Genomic DNA, 25,572 nt, shown 5'->3' with positions numbered 1-25,572 from the left:
TATCTCTTGATCGAAGCAAAATCTTTCCATACTGAAATATATTCAGTGATGAATATGATGATAAAAAAAATAACAGTGATGAAATGATTAAACTGCAACAAGCGTTAATGAAATAGCAAATGAAAAACATACGTAATCTCGACTTCCACTATTCTATTTAATTGCAGATCTAGAATATAAGAATTTATAAGAAAGCGACTTATTCGTAATGACAGAAAAAATCTCCCAAAAATTTATTCAATATAAAAAACATTCATTGTAATAATTAGCAAAAAAAAGAAGTTATAATTGTAAGGAATTTATTTTAGGACAAAAGAATTGCTGTCCATTCTTTCTCTATGCCGAAGATCCAACAGGAAACATTTCAGAAAGAAAGTAGAAATAATGAATACCAGTTAGTATAACTGTGGCAGAAATTGTTAGCGGCGATACCTAATTTTATAAAACTAGCTTTTATGGAAGTTTTATGAAACTTTATGACGTACTATTAGTTAGTCTTATTCATTAAAATAAAACAATTTACATCACTTCTTATTATTGCGTTGGATGTAAACCCAAAAAGTAGTTCAAATTTAAATTTTCATGGCTTCATTTCAAATTCTCATAGAAGCTATAATTTCGTGCATACAAAGAATCCACAATTATATTGATAATGTAACATCGATTTCTTATTGCAAGCATATAATGCAGGATTTGATCTGTCAGCCCGTTCATCGCGCTCAAACCTGAAAATTAAAAATTTTATTTCCTGGAAGCACTCAGTTATAAATCTTTCTTTTCAATCAACAAAATTTGAATATTTGCAAAAACTGAATTAGACCATTACCTAAAGTTTTTCTTGGCAATATACTGAATAATTGAATCATATGGTAGTTCGATAGCACCCTCAGCTTCTCCATCAGCAAAATGAAAAGTAAGCGGTCCAAAATTGATCCACAGACCACCTTTTTTCAATATCCTTCAAAAATTCAGCAATACATTAGAAAGAAATTACCATTTCTCAGCAGACATAATAATTTGAATAGGAGTGAAAAAGCATGTTACTTATGAATTGTATCAATATAATCGAGCACATTGATTGCAGTATCGATAAAAAAGACTGTTACAACAACATCCCATCGCTCTTTATCATTTTTCATTGCTTCCAGGAAATCACCAGCACACATTGAAAATTTATTTGGTCTCTAGCAAAAAAAGAGTTAAATATTGAAGTAAATCATAAGCATTTGCAAGAAAGAAGCTCAAATGTCTTTTTTTCATTTGTAAAAGTGAAATGAAAGAAAAGAATCGGAGTTTGCAGCTCAGAGATTACTAAATAAGATAAGATTATAAAATAAATAAAACTAGAAAAAAAAAAATAAATAAATAAATAAAAAACATAAAATAAAACTAGAAACATATAATAACTTACATCGTCAGGCATAACAGGACACACATCTGGGAAGCTTATTGATCTTAACTGATCTGCGTATGACCAATTATTGCATGTATCCAGCACGAAAGGATAAATCTTAAATTCATTTGCCTGGAAAATAAAATTCGGCAAAACTTGAAAAGATAATTCGAAAGCAAATTAAAAGACAGACAATTCAAAATACCAAAATGTGCATTTCAGCTAGGATATAAGTTATCGGTAGTAAATTTTAGAACTAATCAAAACATATCCTAACAAAAAAAATATAAAAATAAAGAAAAAAAAATTGGATAAAATGAAAATACCTGTTTGCACTTATTCAGGATAAAATTTGACGTAAGCAACATTAGAATCGAAAATTCATTTCCTTGGACAGAGAATCCTTCTGCAACAAGCTCCCAAACTAATCGTCCCAGCCCAGCGCCCGGAACCAGAACTTCGACGGCTGAACGATTTTCTTTGTCCGGAAAAAGTTGACGTAGAATTTGTACCGTATCGCTGTAACAACTTTCCCGCTCGATTTTACCTTAAACAGAAATAAGTTTGTCGTTTTTTACAGTGTTACAATGCAGTGAGCTGTAAATTCAATTCAAAGTAATCATTACCTCTGAACATATCAAAAGTGATATCTAAGAAACGAGCAAAAGCTTCATGAAAAAGGTTCATAGTTTACACTAATTATTAGTTACTTATCAATTATCACCAATAATTTAAGGTAGCAACTAACTGTTAGTTCTTTAAATCAGTTGAAGATTGAAATGGTGTATATACGCACTATTTAGACTATAATTTCCTATACAACGGTTTATGAAAGCAATAAGTATATTTTTAAGAAAAAAAACAGTGTGAAGAAAAAATATTAATCATACCTTCACTACTCCAATCCCTCATAATTTGTTTCAGAGTACTTCTCACTTTCGACATGTAATGATCACTGGATGGCCTCAATTGCGTCATTTGAGCAGCAGCACGTAGAGCAAAATCATCTCCAAACATACTTATTCCGCATTCTATTATTTCCCTCAACACCCTATAAGTAATCATCCTTAAGCATAACATAATAAAAATCAGTTGATAATTAAGCGAGATTTTCGGAAACTTATGTTAAATATGATGACATCATTCAGCAACAATTCAGAAAAGACAAAACTGAAAAATCAATTTAAAGTGGAAAAATGTCTTATCCAAGATAATTGCTTCACAACATTAAGAGTAGTTATAGAATTCACAAATCTCTACTTTTGATTGTGAATAATGCATTCTTTCATTTTTACAAGATGATACTGATATGCTGGAGAAAGCGCCGCCTGTTGGTCTTTTGAGAGTTTTCTGGAGAAAAAATACAATTAGAAACCAAAACGAAAGACTAAGACGAACTATAAAAATAAAGATCTAACAAATAATATGTTGACAAAAATTTATTTTTTTTTATCACTGAGATAATTCTGCTTGCTGTCAGTTTAAGAAAAAAAAAAATAGCTGATTTTAATGAATCCTTTATTCTAATGATTAGTAAGCTCATGGTAATTTATACCAAAAATAAAACCAAACCTAATCAAAATAAAGCGTTTTGCTATGGTGTTTTCTCTGAGAGTAACAATATTTTGCCTATTCAACAATCAGGAAAAAGGATTGGATCTAATAAATTATCAACAGACTATGAAAGATCGCAAAATGTCAATTAAAACAGTTTAACATAATTGGAAAACCTACTGGTATGAGGAGATACTCATTTGAATCCTGGTAATTCCATATCGACGGTAGAATAACATTGCATTGAGAACTTTCTCTGTGGCAATAATTTCATCATGTTCATTCTGTGAAACTGATGTACTTCCTTCACCTACATTATCGCGATTTTCTACTTCATCACATGAAATCTGCAATACAACAGTAAGAAATTTGTTAATAAAATGACCAATTCAAAAGCAGACCAAGAATTTCATTTACATTATAAGCCTGATATGTCGATACGGTCGTGTAGTAAAGAGTCCAGATAATATCCATATTTAATAACATCCATTTTGAAGCACAATACTTCACATAGCAGGCAGAAGATTAGAAATTACTAGCATGAAATCACTTTAAAATATTTATAAAATATTGGTGTTTCTGTCGACACTCTAATTTTTGAAATTCGATATGCATTATCATAAAAAATTTGTCTATTGAAAAAAATTTTTGTAACATTTTTTAGCTAGAAGGAATGCAGTGAAGAAAAGAATCCACTATTTAAAAAGCTGCTTGCAAGCTTACAGTTCCTGCAACGCCAAAAAAAAGAAAAAAAAAAAACCAGCACCTCTTCAACTTCAGGCTTCAATTCCTCGACTTTGTCCATAAATAACAGTGAAATGCAGAAAATAACCTAACTGAAACACAGATAACACCCAAGACTTTTTTGATCTGTTAACTAATTAAAATTGATGATGTAGGAACAATCACTGGAGAAAACCTATTTTCACTGCCTTTTTTGCCTTTCAGATACTTTAGTAGCCATTTACTATTACGTAAATCATCCTATTGATGTTTCATATCAGTAAGAGAAGCGTACTACAATAAAGATACATTTACATATAAAGTGAAGGTGTAGATTAGAAACAAGACATGAAAAATGAATCTTTATTTCCATTTATTTTTCGCATTTTAAATTGCAATAAGCTAACGGTAGTCAGTGGCACTAATATTTCTTTAGCACTATACATTAATTTTAAGACAGCACGATCTATAACAAAAAAATTTTAGTTCTGGAAAGCTTACTTTAACACCGATTGCAATGCCTATTAAATTCAAAACGTTCATACTTTATTTTTATGCTGCACTAAATTCTACCGATAAAATCGATGAATGATAAGAAACTGACATTAGCAAAACTTATAAATGATGTAATTAAGAAGTGAATATTTGCATACATACATAATAGAGCAAAAAATTCTTTGGAATCTAAATATCTTTTGTTCTCTTTTTTTCTTTTTTTAGATGAATTTGATTGTTTATTTGAATACGAATGAATAGTTTCAGGAGCTCTCGATTCAATTACGAAAACAACCGCTTCTAAGCATGCTTTCTATGCGTAAGATATGGATGAGAAGAACTAGTTATTTCCATAGGATCCGGAGGATCTCCTTTCCATTTACTATAAACTTTAAATACATCATGGCCAATGGTTTCCGTATTCCACAATTGTAAACCACGTGGCAGTATAGTTTTCACTCCTCGTTTCCGACCTGAAAATTCAATTAATCGACTGGGAACAAAACTAAATTTGAAATGTTGGAAAAGGAGTAAATTTGGGAAACCAAAAATGCATTTTCAATTAAATTTAAGTCTTCAACACTAACCTTTAACATAATCTCCACCAATAGCCATTTCTTCTACAAATGATAACACTTGATGCTTAGTCTTCCAGTCGCAACGCCGTTTCCTCATACGACAATGTTCATATCTGAATGTTAATTTGTTTGTATAATTATAAAAAAATTCCCAAATTTAAAAAATTTTTTCAACCACTCTCTTTGTTTAAAATCATGTAGAGGAAGATGTATAACAATAATAAGAAGAAATCTGAATACAACATGAACACGACAGAATTTAAATAAAAAACTTACATCCCAATTACAAATGGATCGCAATTAATATGAGTTCGAGATAATCTTATGCTAATGTGTGGATTATTTTCTCTGTAAAAAAGAAAAAAGTTCATTCGAAGATCTGCAAAATTAACAAAATTTTATAAAAATTGCTAAGATTTTATAAAGAAATCACTAGAAACAAATCTCGTAACTATTTATTATTCTTACAAAAAGGTCGTTAAAGATTTAGATGCTTAACAACCCAAATGTTTCGTGGTACATTATGGCCTAAAATTGGGACCATATGAGTTACGAGCCAAAAAGATGACCGGTTGCCACTACGTCAGACGTCCAATTGAAAAAACTTCTTTCAATTTCCCACATAGTGACAAAATTTGATTAACATAGTAACAAACCTTATCAGTGGCAAATACTCCTCCACAAATTCTTCGACACCTTGACTTCTAAGTTTATTATGAGTCCATCCAATTTCTAGCCCTTTGCAATGTTTCACAAACTTTATCGTTTTGGCAGTAAAGCCATTCTGTGGTTGCATACCACGTAAGAAAACTGACATGGTGAATTCTCTCTACAGCCTTGATAAAGAAGTGCAGTGAATAAACATTCGGAACCTTCAAATGAACAATTTATCAGAAGCAAATGGAACGCGTGACTTGCCGAATTGGACCTTTCCTTCAAAAATAATTACTTCCCTGAGGTAAAACTTCCAGCAAAACTGATACTTCGAAGCAAAACGATACAGTTGCAATGGAATATTTATTTGAAATTGGGCAGGACAACAACGGTCTAACACCACTTTAACCAGACAAATTGGAGGAGCAAATAACCCGTAAAAAAACTCTGAAATCTTGAAAAAAAAAAGGCTAAAATTCAAGAAATAATGAAAAGAGTAGTGCGCCATGAACTGTAATACAACACAACTAGCGTTACTATTTCTTTAAAAGACAGAGCTGGTTTTAAAACAAGATGAAGATAATTAAACGTAGGGAGAACTTATTTAAGCTAGCTTATAAGCTATTTCATGAAACCCGAGTTTAATAAAAACTCATAAAAATACAAGATCTTACAAGGAATATAAATCAGCATAAAGAATATCGAATTGAAAAAACTTTTTGAAGAAACTGGATACAAAATTCCTTTTGTCTACTCTAATTCCTTCATAATAAAGACAATGGAAAGAATATCTTCTTGTCCAAATTGTAATCAAAAGAAGTTAATACAGCAAAGTCAGTACGGGATTTAGATTTGAAAATCAATCACTAGCATCCTCATTACAATTTTCATGTTGTGGTGAGGCATCTTTTCTGTCTCGTAAATTACGATACAAAACCATATCATTTGGCATTTCTTCACCAAGTTCTTTCAGCAGCATTGCGCGAAACTTCTTATACATTTCAATTTTACCGTTCATCTAGAATAAAATTTGGATAAAGGAAAAAAATAGGCCTTCAATTTCAGCTTGAAGATCAAACACAATTTTTTAGAAAAATCAAAACTTGTCACCTCTTTATTCTTGTTCAACGTCCTTTCTAAACACTCTTTTGTATAAAGCTGCGGATTTTTTCCTTGATCCAAATATTCAAGCAGTTCCAGAGGTATTTTCACATCCATAAATTGGTTCTTTAAGTGGTCCAGCTCCTACATAAAAACCCAAGTGTTACTCTGTTGTATATCATTTTCAAAAGCCCGGTTCGAAAAATTAACCTCAGAACATGAATTCGAAATCATTATTAATAAGTTTACTAGTATAAGGAAAAAAGTTGCTTACATGAAGGCCAGATATAAGAGTATGTATTTTCTGATTTAATGGTTCTTGACTTCGAGTTGAGAAATCACTCGCAATTACGCCCATTTGTCGTGCATTCTCCTAGAAAGCAAAAGATGTAAAACATTGTTTATCTAAATAAATAAAATTGAATGGACAAGTTAAAGACCTGAAAATTTTCTAAAGTTTGTTCCAAATGATTGTAACGCGTATCAGTTGCTGTTTCTTGTAAAATTGGGGCATTTGACATTGATCCCATTAAAGATGGATCCATTAATTTTCCTTTTAATTCTGAAATAATTTTAGTCACAAACTAACTTCCGTCGCAATAAAGAACATATGGAACCTAGAATGTATAGAGAAATTCAACTGTGAAAACTGTGAATTCAGAACAGCCTAGGAACAGGCAATGTTAAAAGGAAACACTGAAACAGTAGCTTGTTTGAAAAGCAATCAGAATGGATGTAAATGATAAATAAAGTTTTTTTTTTTTTTTTTTTTCCTTTAATTATGTCTAGAAAATCGCAGAAGAAATATACAAAAGCGTACTTGAGCTAGTTATCGGCGGTTTGAGAACCCTTCAACAAATCGTCTTTTGTATTCAGCACGTCTTTTCGAAGTTCGTTGAGGTCGATATCATAAATTTTATTCTTTTCAAGATTCTGTTATGACAATTGCCAATTAATTCCCAATGTATTAAGGAGAAGACTTGACATACACTGAAGACCTTAATAAATAACAAAAAAGAAATTACCTTTTCAATGCAATAACGATATGTTTCGTGCAAACGATCGCAGGGATTTGAAACCGTCAAAGTTTCAGCACTAATGAATTTTTCGAAGAAATCAGAAAAACACTTGTCGTATGCCTATAAACATGTTGCTAATAGAAAATCCGGAAATACTGGTTGTCATTGCAACTGCTATTATCATTCTTCAAATAATCAATGATCATTAAAAAGAATTTACGCGATTTTCATAAAAAATATATTTTTGTGGTAATATGTATGAATTTCAAGAAATACAGTAGGCTTAAATATAGCTATCTATTAAAACACAGCGTATTGTCAAATTGTAAAGGACTTTCATTCTGGCTTAAACTAGAATGAATTACATATAAAATAAAAATTTGATCTATCGAATCAATAGGATAACTTATGCTCACATTCGATTCTAAACTACATAACCCTTTAGTTAAATAGTGCATTCTCAGTTAATCAATTCATCTAATCTAATCTAAGTGCTTCTAAACTAATCAGTTGAAATTTTGAATAAATTTAATGAAAACATGCAATAACTCTGCATGTGGGATGCAATCAAGAAGCTAATGTATCACTGCTATTTACAATTACGGAAACGTAAAACGAGAAAAACACTTAACCTGTTTCAGCTTGTCACACTCCGGAAAGATGCTTGGCATATACCGTTCTGTCATACCTCATTCACAGTGATCGTCTACCTGGCACTTCTCCTACCTGTTGTTACCTGCAGTAGCATTTTCAAGACTAACTTTGACACCTCAACTCAGTTCTTCAGAAAAAGAGAAATTCATTTCACTCTCACTACACACCTTGTCGTATCATTGGCAACTTGAGCTAACACCTGTCACACCGATCACTGCTAACGACCTAAAAGGTCAAAAGGTGAGGTCACGGATTGGTTGAAAGATTGATAGTCACCACTAACTAAATTCATTCATTTGAAATAATCTTATCTGTCTCATTCATTTTTCATAAATTTCAATGCACTGACTCCTGCAGATCTCTGATTCTCTCCATTTGCGTGATATTTCTCGATTTGTTATTTTGAGGTTTGAAGTAATAAATGGAAAGCATTAAGAACGATGAAATGATAAATGTGGAAGTAATTTGAACTCAATGTTTATTATAAAACAATTTGGCCATCGCTTGTAAGTATTTATTGGAATAAGAAAATGAATGAATGGATTTTGCTCTAAATTATTGTTTTTGAGATCTCTTTTTAGACTGAGATTTGCCAGCTTGTTCTCCGATTTTTAATATCACTTAAATAATTCAAACTTTGGTAATATTCTGGTATTCTCATTTGTGATACCATAACTCTTAATATTTGACTTATCATATCCGTTAACTTATTTATAAACAGAAAAGTCTACAGTAATTTGATGAGAATTTCTTTCCAGCAGCGTCAGCAAGCCCGTGATAACTCTTTGCACTGCAAAGCTAAATACAGCTCTTCCTGAAGGTCTACGCGAATTCTTTGATGAGCCGGCAAATTATGGTAAGGATGAACTTGATGAGAAGAGTAAGCCCGGTCGTCCATGGAGTAAGGATGAATTAAGATTAAAATCAAATTCTGATCTTCATAAATTATGGTAAGAAATTCAGATTTTTTGTCACATTGTTCAACTGTGATTAACTTTCTGCCTTTTTAGAGAGCTAAGGAGTTTATTAGAAGTTTATAATTATTAGTAGTTTATGAGAAAATTACTAAATTTCTCTTTGTTGTAGGTATATACTGTTGAAAGAGCGCAACATGTTGCTAACAATGCTGGAAGCTAGTGTTCAGAAAGCTCGTCGTATGCCTAATCCAGATCGAATTGAGAAAGTTGCCGAGGTCTTTTTGTGAATGAAATTTTTCATTTTTTTGTGAACAAAAAAATCAGTTTCTGATTTCTCTCTTAAACACCCCAAAAGATTCGAAAAAAAAAATTTGGAATTCTTGGAAAAGTTTATAACAGCTAACTTTTTCAAGTCTTCGGTAGTGAAAATATATAAATGTTGTTTTTTACACTTCAGTCTTATAGCAAATAAATAGTCACCTTTTGTTCCAGAGCATGCATAACCTGGAAGCAGTGGTACATGAACGTAACGATGCCTATTTTCGTCTTGAAACAGGAGATGGTGCAGATCCACCTATGCGAACTGTGACATCTTTTGCAGGCTTTACTTATCAGTTTGTATTATTTTTCTAGTTTTTCAATCAGCTTTTTTTTCTTTTTTACGCTATTACTAAATATATTCCAGACAAACTTTTCTTCTGTTTAGGAAACGTGCTACAGAACATCTTACTCCTCCAAATGAGCACAATGAAAAAGAATATGAAGTGCCTTATCTTGACGATGATGCGTATTTAATGCAAAAATTATGGGCTGAAAAAGAACACGCAAAGCAACGTGATGCTTTGGATGATGAAGTAAGGCGAAGGCGACTTACCAAAAATCAGGTAAGGAATTTTTGCGTTTTTTAAAATATTTTTTTGTAAATCAGCATGAAAGATGGTATTACTTAGTGTTAATTTATCTAGAAAATGACAACAATTAGATCAGATTTAATGCGAATATCAAATGTAAATAAAAAGTTCATTGCAGGTGAAACATCGACGCTCAGCCCGCTCTTATATCAGTGATATTTCTCAGCTTAAAGAAGTAAAAGAACTGGTCTCTTAGTAAAAATGTTGTAGCTTATATTACAATAAATTCCTTACAGTTTTTGTTATTTCTACATGATATCATTAGATTCTGCTGTTGCGGATGTCAGAACGCAATTCGATTACACTCTATCAGTTTTATATTCTGCCTGATTTTTACATTTATTTCCATAACATAATTAGCATTGTGCTGGAAATGTGGGTTTCCTTTAGACACACACTAAATTGATTTTGGTTATTCTTCGTTGCCAACCTGAATTGTGATTTCTGGGAGGATTCAATAAAGCCCAAGAAACCGGGAACTACACATTTCAATCCAAATGGGATTCGAACTTGTTCAGTATGAACCTGATATGCATCATATGAAATGTTCTGCTCCTTTCAAATACTCTTTTATTCCAAGAAACAACGATGTGTCGCACCTACTGAAACATCGTGTCAGGTTGCCGTGACGACCGTCATTCACCTTAGTCTATTTGTGTTTTATAAGTAATTTTCATATTATTGAATATACCTCCATTCTGTACTCACTGGTGAGCTAGATTGATAAATTTAGCGGAATCATGGTAAGTACCAAGTTTTTGAAATATACTTACTCTTTTAAATACCTAAAGAGAATTTTGTAAAAATTAATTTAACTAATTAAAAAAAACTAATTTCAGGTTGTTATTGCCTTAAGGGTAGTAAGATTAAATTGAGAGTTTCAAATAAATTATTCCTCCAATATATTGCTTAATGTTCCAGAAGCTTTAGCCAGTTGATAACAATATTGGAATAATATTCACACCCATCTGTATGATTACTTGTTGCAGTTGTTATCCAGACTTCGACCGACTTGGAAGAAATCGGAGCAGAAATTAAAGGATAAAAAAATCCCAGAATTGGATGAGTTCCTCTTAAAGCGCGATTATACCGGTGCTATGTCGTTATTACAGGCCTGCAAAGTTTTCTATGATAATGAATTTATCATTTAAACATTTCCGGAGAAGGTGTAAAATGGTTTAAAATGATGTTTAACATGTGCGATCGAAATTATCAAATATTATAATATTAATGATTGAAAATAGTTATTCCAATTACAAAATTAAGCTTTCTTTAAAAAAAAAGAAATTGCAGTTTCAATCAAAAGACATGAATACTGATGAGTTGACAGAACTTTGGTTTGGACATTGTGCTTTTCACGCTGGCGAATATCGGAAAGCAATATCGGTCAGATGATGTCATAAAAAAGAATTTATAGAAACAGAATCTATGAGTAATTTTGAGCATAGTACTAAGTCTGAAAAATATAACAGCCACTGAAGGAAGAGTTAGCTTGAAGTGACGAAGAGAGTTGATATTGAAGTGAAGAAGTTGATTTCTGCAGAAGTCTGTAATCACTGATTAATTTCTCTCCGGCATCGCAATAATCGAAATATATGAATTGTTTTAATTAAAGTTTTGTCCTTCAATTCAGACAAATTCTTTTTTTTTGTGTGTGTGTGTGTTTCTTCTTTTCTTGTTTAAAAAATTTGTTCTATGAAATCTTTGTTTGGCAAATTTAGATATACGAAAGAATGCTAATTAGGAAGAATTGTCCACCGGAAGTAAATGTTTATATTGCTTGTTGCTTCTTTTTTCTTGGCTTATGTGCAGAAGCTAAACAATATGCAGAAAAAGGTAATTGGAATTGAATAATTTAAATTGAAATCTAATAATATGCAAATGTTCAAATCCTAAAGATTAGTTAGTAAATGAATGATTCTTGTTATCACAAATGTTGTGCTAAATGGAAATAGAGAATGTGAAAAAAAAGAAGAAAAAGAATTTATTGTAGCTTATTGAAGTGATTTTTACATGAAATGAGTGACTGAAAATGAGAGAAAGTTTCAGCAAGTTAAAGATACTTAGTCATTTTTTAAACAATATCTTTTATCTTTACTGTTAAGTGATAAGAAAAGATAAGATCATATCTTGCATTTGCTTTAATCACTGCTAATTTAGGTCCAAAGAGTGCACTTCAAAATCGTTTGTTATTGCATCTAGCATATCGCCTAAAGGATGAAAAGCAATTGCTAGTAAATCGTAATAATCTACAAAGTACTGCTGAAGATCAGTTATCACTTGCTGCAATGCATTATTTAAATTCACATTATCAGGAAGCTATTGATATCTACAAAAAAATTCTAGCTAATAAAAAGTATTTTGTTTTAATAATTTAAAAATTTATTAGTTTTTAAATTTGCCTCGCAATAATTTATCTGATTTTAAAGTTTTCAAATGTCTAATGTGCGAATAGATATTGCAATAACTTAATAATTATAGCTTTATTTTCAGAAATTTTATTGCATTGAATGTCTATCTTGCTTTATGCTATTATAAGCTTGATTATTACGATGTTTCACTCGTAAGTATCTAATATTAGAGCGTTTGCTGAAAGTATATAGTAAGTGTTTATAAATGATTTCAAAAATAGAAAGTGTCGCGATAGATCAATTGGTTTAGCTTTTTAAAAATTCTAAGTGCATTTTTTCTCTATCATTCTGTAGTACCTTACAGTATTTTTTTTTTTTTTAAATCATATATTTTATTTTACAACTTTTTCATTTTATTTATCTAGAAACACCTTATAAATAATATTGGATGTGCAAAATTATCAAATTTTATTTATACCTTAATTTCTTATTTGTACTATTATTTATTTATATCTTAATTTTCTACTTATACCTTTATTTATACCTTTTCTGTAATTTCTATAATTTGTCTATACCATAATTTCTGTAATTTGTCGAAAAAATTTATATTGTTTGAAAATGCAGGAAATGCTACAACTTTACTTGAACGAAAATCCGGATAGTGCGATTGCTATAAATTTGCGAGCCTGCAATCATTACAAATTATATAATGGCAAAACTGCAACAAAAGAACTTCAGAAGTTAAAAAATGTGAAAGTTTCGACTTTTACATATGTGAAGGATCTCATTTCCCACAATACGGTTTGTTTGCTACTTATATGAATAATTTTTTTTTTTTAATAATCTTTCTTAAATTTTAAATCTTTTAATCATTAAAACAAAATTTTTCTTGAACTTTCTTAAACATCCACTTGTTTAGGTCGTCTTTTATGACGGAAATGCAGCACTTCAAGTCTTTCCACCATTAATGGATACTTTGCCTGAAGCAAGATTGAATTTGATAATTTTCTATTTAAAAAGAGGTAAATTTTGATTCTAAATTCACCATCAATGAATATTTACCTAAAGTAAGACTGAATTTGATAATTTTCCGTTTAAAAAGAAATAAATTTTATTTTGATTATACATTTTAATTGTTATCATCTCATTTTTTGCAATAATATATTTCTGTAAAAAGAATAGAACATTTTATTTTGCTTAAATTATTAAATTAAATTATTCTTTAAATGCAATTTTCTTCTATACGTTAGACATTTCGGGCTAGAATTTTAATAACACTTTGTTTGGATCTGTGTTCGAGATTTGTGAAAATGATTGAAATGTTTGTGAACAGAAGGAAAATTTGAAAAAGGCTGCAGAAAAGAAAACATAGGAAAAAGGAAAGGATATAAATAAAAGACAAAATAAGAAATTTACTTTATTAATAAATAATTTTTGCAATTTTTCTGATATGATCTGAGTTAACGTTTATAATTTTGTTGCTCGATGTTAAAATTAATGTAGAAATCGAAGGTTATTAAATCGAATTGCATAACATATTGATATATAAATTGAATTAACAAATTAAATGAGAATGATCCATTAGAAGAGGTAAAATTTTGTTCACAGCTATTTTCAAAATTTTTCCTTTGCAAATCAAGCATAAAGTCTTCTTAAAATTTTTAATGATTAATTTTATAGGTGAAATAGAAGAAGCATTTGATCTGGTAAACAATATGATTTCACAACATTCAATTGAATACCTTCTGAAAGCAATTACTTACTGTATCATTGGTTATCAAAAGAAATCTGTAAGTTCTAATATTTTATTTGAACTTTTAGATTTCAACCGGGTGTGCTTCATATTTCATCTCAAGGAATTAAATTTTATTTCAAACTTTGTTTGAGAAAAAAGTTTCCATTTTTCTCATTATGTTTAATTCTAATTACGGAAGAAACATTTGAACGAAGCGCAAGAATATTTCAGTATAGTTGGCAAATCGGCTGCTGAATGTGGTATGTATGTTTTATGAATTGTACTTTGAAATTTTCAAGTCTTTCCATTTTTAAATATAATTAAATTGGTTCTTATGCGTATTTTATAAGTTTTTTTTTTTAACAGATACAATTACTGGCCGACAAGCTATGGCGTCCTCTTACTTTTTAAACAATCAATTTGACGAAGTGCTCGTTTATTTGGACTCAATCAAGGTATATTTATTTGAATCCAATTTGAATTTAGCTTAAACTTATTTGAATTCAAGTTTTAAAGAGTTGTAATATGTTTTTGTATGTTTGTATGTTTTACAAATTGAAAAGAAAAGATTAACATATCTATCATTTTCCATCCCTTTTTAGACTTATTTTCACGATGACGATACATTTAATTTCAACATTGGCCAAGCTTTATTAGCCTGTGGTAATAGCTTAAAAGCTGAAACTAGCTTATTGTTGGTTGTAGACGAAGAATTGAGACTAAAGCCAGCATATTTTCTTAGCCTTGCTCGTGCTTGTTTGTTTTTTCCTCCTTTCTTTTCACTTCAAATATTACTATATTAATTTTCTTATGTATTTATTATTCTTTCTCTAATAATTTATCTTTACGTTGGAATTAATTAGGAAATTAAAATTATTTACCGAAAAATAGTAGGTCGAAATTGTTTGCATCTTCTACGAGCTTTTTGTTTACATCAATGATTAGTTTGAAATTTGAAAAATATTTGTAAGAGAAAATTGTAATTTATGGTTATTTCGATTTGACATCGTTTTTAGATATTCAAAATGGTAAGAGTGACTTAGCTTGGGAAATGTATGGAAAAGTGAAGAATTGTGATGATAGCTTTCAACTATTATCTATAATTGCGAATGATTGTTATAGAGTATATCTTTTTGATTGTTTTTTTTTTCAAAAAAAGAGAAAAAAAGATTTAAACAAGATATATTCGCATATAACAGTAAGAAAAATGGGTAGATGTTGTTGCAATTTAAAATTTCTGAAATTGGACATTATGTCAACTAAAATTAGTAATAATTAATAGAGATTACCAATAGATATACTATGATAGTTATTAAGATTGGTGATTACTTGTACTCAGCAAAATCTTTTGATTCCATGGAGATAACTGAACCAAATCCTGAATATTGGGAAGGTAAACGTGGAGCTATTATTGGAGTGTTCAAATTGGTGGTAGAACAAAAAGCGCCACTGTTAGTATCTTTTTTTTTTTTAGTTTTTTAATGTTATCTTAAAATATTGAAGAAAAAAAAAAAAAGAAAACAGAAGGCAAATTTAATATATGCAAAAGTTAGGGAAGTGAAATTAATTGCGAGCAAAAAAATGGACACTCTTAAATTGCTATCATTGATTAAATTTCAACAAACTTCTGCAAAAGTAGAAGAAAAAAATGAACTTTTTTGGTTTGTCTTATTTTTGACATCTCTAAATAAGCAATGTAATATTTCATTAAAAGCTAATTTTGTACCATTAATTCTCTACTTTAAAATGTAATAAAATGCTATTTAGACACAGCTTATAATCGCAAATCCTCTTAAATCTCACTTTTGTCTAGAAATTTTCGCTTATCTTTAAGTGTTCATCTAATTGATGATAATAAATTTATTCATACTTTTTATTGAATGGAATCAAATTTCAGTAAAAAGTATATTTTAGTGATCATCTTCGTGAAGCGATGATTTTGTTAGAAAGGAGTACACATCCACAGGTTGAATATATTGCTAATATCATCCGAAAATACATCCGAAGAAGTAATTTGAATTGTGATTTCTAATTGTAATATTTTGTGACATATTCAAAATTGTATTTGAACAATTGGAATTTGAAAATAATCCTGTGTAATTTTGTTTTGTAAAATATGTAGACATACAAATTTTTATTCGAAATTATTCTGGCGCTTATCACAGACAAACAAATTGCTTCATAACAGAAAAAAATAAAATAAGTATTTAAATGAAATGAAATAATTCAATATTAGTGTTTTTTTTCTTTTAATTTGTAGCTTTAAATACCGCATATCTCGCAATATTCAAATTTTTAGTCATTCATTAAAAAAAAAAAAAAATCATTTCTTATGAATGAATTCATTTCTAGTTGCTTTTAGAAGATTTTTCGGTTTGGCTTTTTGCTTTGACAGCTGCAATTTTTCTTGGCCGAGTTACATTATTGGAAAAAATTCCGATACAGATGTTTTAAAAACAGTTTTGAAGAGAAATAAAAAATTATTACAATAGTCTAGCTTCAAAAGTAGCTTGAAGACGATGGATAAAATAAAAATACAGCAGACACTTTTCAATTTTTTAAAAATTCATCCTAATTTATTGAAAACTTGAAGTTATATTCTATTGTTTGGAATTTCTAACTACCCTCAATTTCATTTTTTTTTTTTTTTTTCAAAAAATGTTATCTTAAATATTGAGAGAGAAGAGCAAAAGACAAATTTGATATCTATAAGATAGATATCAAGTATAACTTCCGAGAATATCAGTAGAATAAATTGGCAACGGGCAAAAACTACTCTTAAAACTTTAAAAAAAAAAATAATACTTTGTATTTCAAAGACAATTTTTGTCTAGATTGAAGTTTATGAAATTTAAATTAAAATATATTTAAAAGATTTTCAGAATTCAACTTCAAAAAAATTTGAATGCAGAAAAGTGAAAAATTGAACGATGGTAAAAATGCTAATCTTGCGCAAACTTCTGCTAAGAGCGCTAAAGTCGGAATGGATTTGAGGGCTTCTGAGAATGATCCATGCAAGCAGTAATCATTTCAGTTTATTTTTAGTAATACTATTAGCTGATGATAATTATATGATAATGGAATGATAACAAAAAAAGTGATAAATTCTTGATAACAGCACAAGTTCCAAGAATATCAGTTAGTATTATTCTTTATTGTAGCAATACAATACTTATTTAAGCATATTTTATCGATTGTGCTAGAATTTTAATGCCTAAAATGAAATACCACCAAGACAACGAAGGTAAAAAAATAAAGGAAAATAAAAAAAATGTATTTAATTTTGAATATAATAAGTATATTGTTCATCCAGTAGAATATTTTCATTTTTATTTTAGAGTCTTTGCTAATCGATCAGTATATCTTCAAAAAATTCGATATTATGGATTTGATATGGATTTCACATTAGCAAGTAACTGAATGAGTAGAAATTAAAAATTAAATATTGAATTGTTAAATTGACTTTTTTTTTTTAATGAAAGATTTAAAAATTTTTTCATCGAGCTTAATCTGCTGATAATTATTAGATTTGATATGAATTAGATCTTGCAATAGAAATATATGATTTTAGGAACTTTTTCTTCATTAGATCACTAAACAATTCTCGAATTCTATGTCACAATCTGATAAGACATTTTAGTGTGATTTTAATTCAATTTTATATTTGATTTTGTGTCAATATAAATATTTTTTAGTTTACAAATCACCAGAATATGATATCTTGCTCTATAGCAATATTATCAATCGTTTGATACTACTCGGTTATCCTGAACAATTACGTTGCTTTCCATATGAACAAGATTTTGTTATTCGTGGTAATTTCTTCAAATAAAACTTGAAAAACAATCAGATATCAATGAATTACTAATTATCAATAAAAATTCATTTCATTAAGGAGATCAAAGACTATGATATCATGCAAAATCAAGCATTATTGCATTTTTGGACTCGTTATTTTTTGATATTTTTTAATTTTACAAGATTAGCAATTCTTTATAGGTTTATGGTTTGATCGAACTTTTGGTAATTTGCTAAAAGTTGATGGATTTGGTAACATTCTGGTCGGAATACATGGCTATAATTATCTTCGTCGGTGAATTCGTAGCTTTTGTTGTTTTATTCTCAGTAATCGATATGCAAATTTTCTTTTTTTTTTTAACTGCTATGGAACTGATGTAGCATAAGTAAGTAAAAAATTAATTAGAAAATTTAACAAATTGTCATAGATCGGATATCAAGAAGCATTATCCCAATAAATTCATCTCATTGAGACATTTGGAAAATGTCCTGGTGATGAATTCATTATTTGATATAGCTCATACCTATGTACTTACTACACTTATTCATTATTTCGACAATCACAAAAACTATGAAAGGTAAAACAGAAAGTAATTATTTGAAAAAAAAAGAAGGAATTTTTTTAATATTTAATTTGGCACTTTTTTTTATTAAATTAAATAAGAGATGTTATTAATTTAGAAAGAAAATATTGCCTTAGAAATCTGATATACTTAGCTCATTTTTTTTTCAAATTGCAATTATTTCTTTGTAATCATTTTCTAATTTCAGTATGTGTAGCAATGAATTTGATATAGGTAGAGATGAATTTCCAGATAAATAGACACAAAAAAAAAAAGAAAATTAAATTGAATTAACGGAACTTTTATTCTCCATCATTTCATTTATATTTATTCAATGAGTTATTTTCTTAGCTGTCTAGCAATTTAAAATTATTTTATTCATGGTTATTTAACAAATACCACTCGAAAAATAATCTTTAATTAGATAAATTTTTCCGGTCTTTAATTTTTTTTCCGTTATCTTTGATAATAATATCACATATTTTTTTTTTTTTTTTGATAATAATAATAAATTACATATTTCTTTCATGAAAAAAAAAAATGTTTAACGAATGATTTTTTGAAAAGTTAACTAATATATTATCCATATGCAATATATTTACATCTTCGTTCAGAAGATATGAAGTAGTTATATTGAGATTCGCTAAATTTTCAAAAATTGCATTCGTAAAATTTAATTTCCGGATTTCCTGATGGATAATTATTTCTCAATCAATTTAGTATGTATTTAATGCAGACTCTTCATAAGATCTATTTGAAAAAAATTTTTTGATGATTGTTAATGATTCTTCTTCTTCTGAGCAAAAGAAACTAAAGCGAAGAATAGTGTTTTACTTTGGCAGAAATAATATCTGAAAGTTAACAATTTACTAAGCAAAAGTGATTTGTTAGTTTAAAGACAAAAATAACCACTTGTTTATTAATTTCTCTCATTTTGTTAAAGATATGATTTGAGTTCTTTGATCTATCTGTTGTAAAGTCCTTCTACAAATTCATTGAAATATTTAATTTGCAGAACCAGTGATGGCACAGGTGTTCGAAACGGTGATACAATAATATCCTATAAATCGCTTGCTGAAGATGTTCTAAGCGCCGTCAATTATGTTCATAATGATGTATGCATTTTTTGATTTTTTAGCGTTTAAATCATTTTTAAAATTTTTAACTCTTTTATTAATGCTTTTGTTTTTTTTTTCTTTGCAAATACTTTGATAAATTTTGATAATTTTAGGTTACCTGTGAAATTAAACATTTTAATGAATTTTTTTTTAAAGTCTCAAATATGGCTCTTACTTAAAACATATTGTATATAAATGTATTACACTAATTTTTTCATTTCAATATTAAAATTTAACCATTTTTGGCTTTCATTAACATTTATTGTTTTAAGAGCTCACTAAAAACTGATGTTTTGCAAAATTTGGACAAATATATTATCAAAGATAATCGAATCAAACCGCTTCTGCAATTAATTAATGCTCATGGAGGACGAACATTTCTCCTAACTAACAGCAATTATAGTTATACTAATGTTTGTTTAAGTTATACTTATGTTTGTATTAAGTTATACTAATGTTTGTATTAAGTTATACTTATGTTTATATTAAGTTATACTAATGTTTGTGTTAAGTTATACTTACGTTTATATTAAGTTATTTTCTGCGTTTTTTATTCCTATGAATGATTGTTTGTAGTTTTACAAAATTTTATTTTTTTGAATAATATTTAGGGAGTATTAAGCTATTTGATTGGATCGGATTGGACATCATACTTTGATGTTTCAATTGTTGATGCAAAAAAACCATTATGGTTCATGAAAGGTACCGTTTTTCGACAAATTGACACCGAAACAGGAACGCCTAAAATTGGAGTGCATCAAGGATTACTTAAAAAGGGTGATGTTTATGCTGGCGGTATGTTCTCTAAATAAAATTATTTGTTTATTTAAACAAAAAAAAAAATTGTCCATATTTTTTCCAAAAATTATTTTCATAATATAAACATAATTTTCATGGTCGAAACAAATTCAATATTCAAAAATTTAAGCTAATTCTTAAAGTAATATTTCCTTGTGGCTTATTTAAGCCTTACTATAATTGCTAGCATACTTCAACTGTTATCATCTTGAAGAATGAAATGTAAATTAAATTATGAATTAAATATTTTAAAAACTTTTCCATTTCAATCAAAATTTTTGGTTAATTTTTTTTTAGGAAATTCAGATGATTTTCGTCGACTATTTAATGCTCGTGACAGAGAAGTATTGTATATTGGTGATCACATCTTTGGTGATGTACTTAAATCAAAAAAAACAAAAGGTTTACTTTTAGTCTGGCAAGATAAAACTTGTGAGCTTTCTATCAAAGTAATAGTAACCCGAAGTAATCGCTAATAATATGAACATACTCATCTTTATTCCTTCATTTGACAAATTTAATATAGAAATTGATTTAATATATTGAGTTAATTTATTTAGTTTCACTTTATCTGCTATTTATTCTTTATGCTTTAAACTTCTCTTCTAGTAAATACAATTAGTAAGAATGAAGTTGAAATATCGTTGAATTAGATATTACTGTAACGAAATTGAAATGAATTTTATTAAATTGAATTCCATTGAAAAGGATGGCGTACATTTCTTGTGATACCTGAACTAGTAAAAGAAATATCCATTTGGTCACAACGGCATGATTTATTCGAAAAAGTGGTCGAATTAACTAAACAAGTTGAAGCGATGTACAATCAAATAAATATTACTTCTGCTCAGTCAATTATTCAAGAAGGAAACATTCAAATTCGGGTAGTATAAATAGCAATTTATCAATTTATTCTAAATTTCTTCCTATCTACTTTTCTCTAATTTTTGAAATACAGAAATTTAAGCATGTTAGACTTGTTATTTCTTTTTTACAGGAAAGAACTCAAGAAATGGATAATTATTATAGTAAAATGGGTTCGCTATTTCGAAGTGGACCACGCACTACATTTTTTGCATCACAGGTTAGGTTGAGCGATTGTTCGTTTTTTTTTTTTTTTTTCAAATTAAATTTCAAATTTGCTTTTTAAAAGAAAAATGAATAAAATTTTGATTGATGAGTAACTATTTTCAAACTTTTTTAATTTTTAGGTGGAACGATTTGCAGATCTTTACTCTTCCAGTTGTTATAATTTACTTTACTATCCACTTTTCTACTTTTTTCGTGCTCCAATGACTTTAATGCCACATGAAGTGAATGCCGACAAATGTATTCGCGAAAAGAAAGCATCGTTAGCATCAAGCGGAACTAGTAAATTAATTAAATGTTGTAAAATATGATACTTTTTAATAAATTATTTTAGTAAATTAATTTAATGATGGCACTTTTTTCCCCCTGATTTTATATTAACAATTTTTATTTAAAGTTTTTTTTTTTTTTTTTTTTTTTTTTAAAAAAAATAGATTAAAGTAGAAAATTGTCTCATCACAAATTATTCTTACTTTTCTATTCAAAAAAAAAGTCAAAATTTGTTATTATATTATAGGTCGAAGAAAAAATTTTCATTCAGGAAAGGATATTGAAACAATACCACATGTTCAGGATGATACTGCAGCAACTACTGAAGAAGAAATTTTAAATGAAGTGAACAGTGATGAACAGACATCTTCAGAATCACAATAATTTGTTCAAATTTTCTATTTTTTCTAAACTGATTCTTTTGAAATATTCAATATTAAGGGTTGATAAAACTGATATAACTAGTTCGATTCAATTCGATTAACTCATTTTTTTAGCTAAGGATGAAATGAAGAATAAGTTTTGATGCATAGAACAATTATACACTCAGAATATGATTTAATTTCCATACTTCATCTGTACTTTCGACTTATTTCGGCCAAAAATTCAATGCCTATTTGAAGTGATAGGTTCAGCTTTTACCTTTGAAATGTCAAATAACTTATGTTAGCCATCAAATAAACTATTCCATATACTTTTTTGATGAGAGGATTTTTTCAAAAATGACCGAATTTGGTGAAAGTTTTAATTCTTCATTCTAATACATTTGGTGTTGCTGCTAATCCTAATGTAACTTTTTAATAAAATCATTTTTTTTAATGCAACTTTTTTAAATTGATAACATGTATAAGATAGGGTAAGCTAGTTATTGTATCGAAATGTCTGAAATTTGCGAATTTACCTGTAAATTAATTGACAAGTCAACGCGATACATATATATATATATATATATATATATATATATATATATATATATATATATAGACTTGTCTACATATAAATTATTATGGTTCTGAAGCAAATCAGTATTTGCTATCTGTTTTAATGAAATATTACCCAAATGTAATTGTTTATATCTTATTAAATTGCATGTTTCATAAATGTTAAGCAAAAAAAAATTAAGAAAAAATAAAAATAATAAATAAATATTATGCATTAAATATTGTAGGCATTGTCATCAATAAATCAAAACAATGGCAACATTTAGTGAAATAAAATCTTCAACCAAAAAGTTTTACAAATTGAGACCATTTTTTAGTGACGATGATGTATACTCCAAATTAAACATCTTTATTTAATAAACACCACTATCAAATTCGCAATTAAGTTATCTGAGTGTTGAATAAATGAAAGTTCAAAGTTCAAACAATACCTATTCTTACTATTTCAATAAAACCGTTACAAGAAAAAAAAAATTGTTAAACAACTACCTATTCTAAAGTTCAATCCTCTTGTTAATGTCAAGAAAGGTTTTTTTCTTTTTTTTTTTAAACAGAAATATTTATTTTTTGGTTCCACAATGAAGAACGAAATTTAGTGTTAGTTGACATACCTGCAAGTAAACAACGACACATTCAGTAATATTGCATCGTCTGTTGAAGTGATACAATTCTTCATTATTTATTGAGCATAATTATAACATTATGAGATGAAATAAAATTAGTAATATAGCAAAGAGAATTTGAAAAACTAATTCATTTGTTTATCAAATTATCAAAAATTTGTGAAACTAATTTTATATTTTTTATTTTTATATTTAAATACTTCATAAAGATTTATTTTTATCATGATTTAAAAAAAAAATGTATTATATTAAGCTAACATAGAATAGAATTCACAAATGAGGACTTTTTTTTTTTCAATTCTACGAAAGTATCTGTAGCGCACAAACATTAAGCTTTTTTCGCTCATTCTTTTTTTTTGCCATTTCAGTTTTCATTTTTTAAATTCCACGTCAAATAAGTCATTGTTTAGACCAGCAAGTGTCTGCAAAAAATGTCACAGCTTTACTTCACTTCCTTTTAATTTTCATTTAAACATTAGAAAAAGAAAAACACATCTGATAGAATCCACTAATAGATAAACTATTGATTAATTTATGAACTATTAAAAAATATCATTTTTTTTTTCCCCTGAAAAACCACAAATTCTGAAAAAAAATAGCCAAAAATATACATCTGATGATAAACTTTGAGGAAAATTTAATTAGTTTCTAATTTCTTTCCCTAAGCATTTTTGTTGGAATAAGTCGAACATATTTTTATCGTTAAGCTATTTCGAAAGATAAATCATTGCTCAAATTATATTTTTCATCAAAATTGGACAAATTTGACTTTTCCAACAACTATAATCGATTTTATACAGAAAAGATAGTGAAACTACGTAAAAGGGAAGCTTAGCATTTCTAATTTCAAAAGTTTTTAGTATGAGACAGAGAGAATATTAATTCATTTAAATCATTTTATCAATTCATTTACATTCATCAGTTCTAGGTTCGTTGATCAATAAAAATTAGTAGTATCATTTCAGGAAAAAAAAACTGAATTATACTTACCTGATACTCCGGATCTTCAGCTTTTGCCTTTTTAAAACCAGTCGGTGCTTTTATAACTAATTTCTTTTTTGGCTTATGATCATTTTCCTTGCCAAACAAATCTTCATCATTTAAACCAGCAAGTGTCTGAACATGTAATATTAATTATTTATTTTATTTATGAAGCAATCATCATTTTTCAACATTTTTATTTTTTTTGCTTTTAAATTATCTTAAAAATTTGCTAGCTAACAAATTCATTATACCTGATATTGCGGATCTTCAGCATCTGCTTTTTTAATTGCTCTTGGTGCTTTTATCACTAATTTCTTTTTCTAAAAATAAAAGTTAATTGATTATGTACTATTCCACTTTTTCAAATGTTACATCCTTTTGTCGAACTCTTTTTGTCTAAATTCAAAAAAAAAAAAAAAAACATTTAATTAAACATATAGCTACTTGAACTGAACAGATAACAAAAATCTTATTGCATATATCCTTTCCGAATAATTTATTAATATTTTTAAGTATACTTTTTAAGAAGCCAAATACTTTTAAAAACAAAAAATACAAAATGAACAAATACCGATAAGACCTTCTCGTCATTCTCTTTATCACTTTCCTTTTTTTCATTGTCACTTCCTTTTTCCTCTTCCGCATCCTTCTTGTCCTTCTCCTCCTTTTCTTTCTCACTCTTTTCTTTCTCACCTGATTTCTTTTCCGGTTCACTGTGGCTTCTTTCCGGTTCACTAGTTTTTTTTACATGCTCATCTTGCTTCAATTTTTGCTTCCAACTTTTTGTTATCTTACCATTCATTTTTTCATTTTCCTAGAAATTTTGACCGTTGATCCAAGTTTTTTTCATACCGAATACTAAATTCTCAAACTTCACTTATCTTTTTTTCTTTTTTTCAAAACTGAAATTCCATTTCTCTATCAAATTTATTTCACAATTTTAATTTTAATTCCTCAAAATAACTGTTATTATAGTATCAACCAACGATGCACATTTTGATTTCTAACAATAGCTTTCTCTTTAGATTGTTGGACAGGAAGAGCTGGTACGGACAGCTTCTGAAATTCATTTTTTTTTTCCGATTAAATAACTTTCTCTTGATGAGCAAATATTTTCGAAATAAATTCCGAAATAAAATAAATTTATTCAGTTACTTCTTCAGTTAAAATATTTTCGGATCGCAATACTCACCTTTTTCTTCTTCAATCGACACATCCGTACCTCTCCTTTCTCAGCAAACCATAAAATAAATATACTACAGTCAAATGACCGATCACCACATTAATACAAAATCTACAAAAG

The 25,572-nt window shown here is 28.3% G+C and overlaps 8 protein-coding genes across 10 annotated transcripts; 3 read left to right on the top strand and 5 right to left on the bottom strand.

Annotated features, from left to right (window-relative positions):
• Window positions 1–610: 610 nt before the first annotated feature.
• Window positions 611–3,752, bottom strand: Bm6660 (RIKEN cDNA 2410127L17, putative; the record flags this gene model as incomplete). The annotated part of the gene is made up of 9 exons (XM_043078368.1): window positions 611–725; window positions 827–958; window positions 1,045–1,184; window positions 1,412–1,525; window positions 1,720–1,940; window positions 2,284–2,444; window positions 2,654–2,743; window positions 3,128–3,294; window positions 3,714–3,752. The coding sequence occupies 9 exons, from the start codon at window positions 3,750–3,752 to the stop codon at window positions 611–613; spliced, it is 1,179 nt and encodes a 392-aa protein (XP_042934302.1).
• A 713-nt stretch (window positions 3,753–4,465) lies between these two features.
• On the bottom strand, window positions 4,466–5,539 carry Bm5685 (putative 19.4 kDa protein T09A5.5 in chromosome III, putative; the record flags this gene model as incomplete). The annotated part of the gene is made up of 4 exons (XM_001902751.2): window positions 4,466–4,638; window positions 4,753–4,856; window positions 5,020–5,091; window positions 5,400–5,539. 4 exons carry the CDS (start codon window positions 5,537–5,539, stop codon window positions 4,466–4,468), a joined length of 489 nt encoding a protein of 162 aa, XP_001902786.2.
• A 717-nt stretch (window positions 5,540–6,256) lies between these two features.
• Bma-mdt-10 (SD24044p, putative) lies at window positions 6,257–7,043 on the bottom strand (the record flags this gene model as incomplete). Its single annotated transcript, XM_001902752.2, has 4 exons — window positions 6,257–6,415; window positions 6,508–6,642; window positions 6,773–6,871; window positions 6,939–7,043. 4 exons carry the CDS (start codon window positions 7,041–7,043, stop codon window positions 6,257–6,259), a joined length of 498 nt encoding a protein of 165 aa, XP_001902787.2.
• A 280-nt stretch (window positions 7,044–7,323) lies between these two features.
• Bm5687 (SD24044p, putative) lies at window positions 7,324–8,203 on the bottom strand (the record flags this gene model as incomplete). Its single annotated transcript, XM_043078367.1, has 3 exons — window positions 7,324–7,431; window positions 7,524–7,637; window positions 8,150–8,203. The coding sequence occupies 3 exons, from the start codon at window positions 8,201–8,203 to the stop codon at window positions 7,324–7,326; spliced, it is 276 nt and encodes a 91-aa protein (XP_042934301.1).
• A 442-nt stretch (window positions 8,204–8,645) lies between these two features.
• On the top strand, window positions 8,646–10,195 carry Bma-mrpl-47 (39S ribosomal protein L47, mitochondrial precursor, putative; the record flags this gene model as incomplete). The annotated part of the gene is made up of 6 exons (XM_001896403.2): window positions 8,646–8,677; window positions 8,930–9,121; window positions 9,258–9,363; window positions 9,581–9,702; window positions 9,795–9,972; window positions 10,118–10,195. The coding sequence occupies 6 exons, from the start codon at window positions 8,646–8,648 to the stop codon at window positions 10,193–10,195; spliced, it is 708 nt and encodes a 235-aa protein (XP_001896438.1).
• A 1,112-nt stretch (window positions 10,196–11,307) lies between these two features.
• Window positions 11,308–16,117, top strand: Bma-dyf-13 (cytosolic purine 5-nucleotidase, putative; the record flags this gene model as incomplete). The annotated part of the gene is made up of 11 exons (XM_043078366.1): window positions 11,308–11,385; window positions 11,721–11,835; window positions 12,160–12,355; window positions 12,493–12,562; window positions 12,975–13,151; window positions 13,270–13,372; window positions 14,452–14,540; window positions 14,688–14,841; window positions 15,102–15,283; window positions 15,403–15,536; window positions 16,000–16,117. 11 exons carry the CDS (start codon window positions 11,308–11,310, stop codon window positions 16,115–16,117), a joined length of 1,416 nt encoding a protein of 471 aa, XP_042934300.1.
• An 873-nt stretch (window positions 16,118–16,990) lies between these two features.
• Bm16934 (Uncharacterized protein) lies at window positions 16,991–22,105 on the top strand (the record flags this gene model as incomplete). 2 transcript variants are annotated; one of them, XM_043078364.1, is made up of 13 exons in its annotated part: window positions 16,991–17,106; window positions 17,424–17,497; window positions 17,781–17,900; window positions 18,085–18,178; window positions 18,312–18,461; window positions 19,462–19,561; window positions 19,837–19,977; window positions 20,176–20,359; window positions 20,660–20,764; window positions 21,071–21,246; window positions 21,360–21,446; window positions 21,574–21,733; window positions 21,969–22,105. In XM_043078364.1, the coding sequence occupies 13 exons, from the start codon at window positions 16,991–16,993 to the stop codon at window positions 22,103–22,105; spliced, it is 1,644 nt and encodes a 547-aa protein (XP_042934298.1). The 2 variants fall into 2 exon arrangements, with proteins under 2 accessions (XP_042934298.1, XP_042934299.1); XM_043078365.1 differs by lacking the exon at window positions 18,312–18,461.
• A 1,551-nt stretch (window positions 22,106–23,656) lies between these two features.
• On the bottom strand, window positions 23,657–25,485 carry Bm8651 (MNN4 protein, putative; the record flags this gene model as incomplete). 2 transcript variants are annotated; one of them, XM_043078363.1, is made up of 6 exons in its annotated part: window positions 23,657–23,707; window positions 24,276–24,401; window positions 24,521–24,589; window positions 24,841–25,083; window positions 25,263–25,328; window positions 25,462–25,485. In XM_043078363.1, the coding sequence occupies 6 exons, from the start codon at window positions 25,483–25,485 to the stop codon at window positions 23,657–23,659; spliced, it is 579 nt and encodes a 192-aa protein (XP_042934297.1). The 2 variants fall into 2 exon arrangements, with proteins under 2 accessions (XP_042934297.1, XP_001896441.2); XM_001896406.2 differs by having other exon boundaries at window positions 24,850–25,083.
• Between the last annotated feature and the right edge of the window lie 87 nt (window positions 25,486–25,572).

The sequence above is a fragment of the Brugia malayi genome, assembly GCF_000002995.4.
Source record: "Brugia malayi strain FR3 genome assembly, contig: Bm_v4_Chr2_contig_001, whole genome shotgun sequence".
NCBI classification, from domain to species: domain Eukaryota; kingdom Metazoa; phylum Nematoda; class Chromadorea; order Rhabditida; family Onchocercidae; genus Brugia; species Brugia malayi.
The sequence above is the reverse complement of the archived record's forward strand: the minus strand, read 5'-3'. Positions and strand labels throughout refer to the sequence as shown.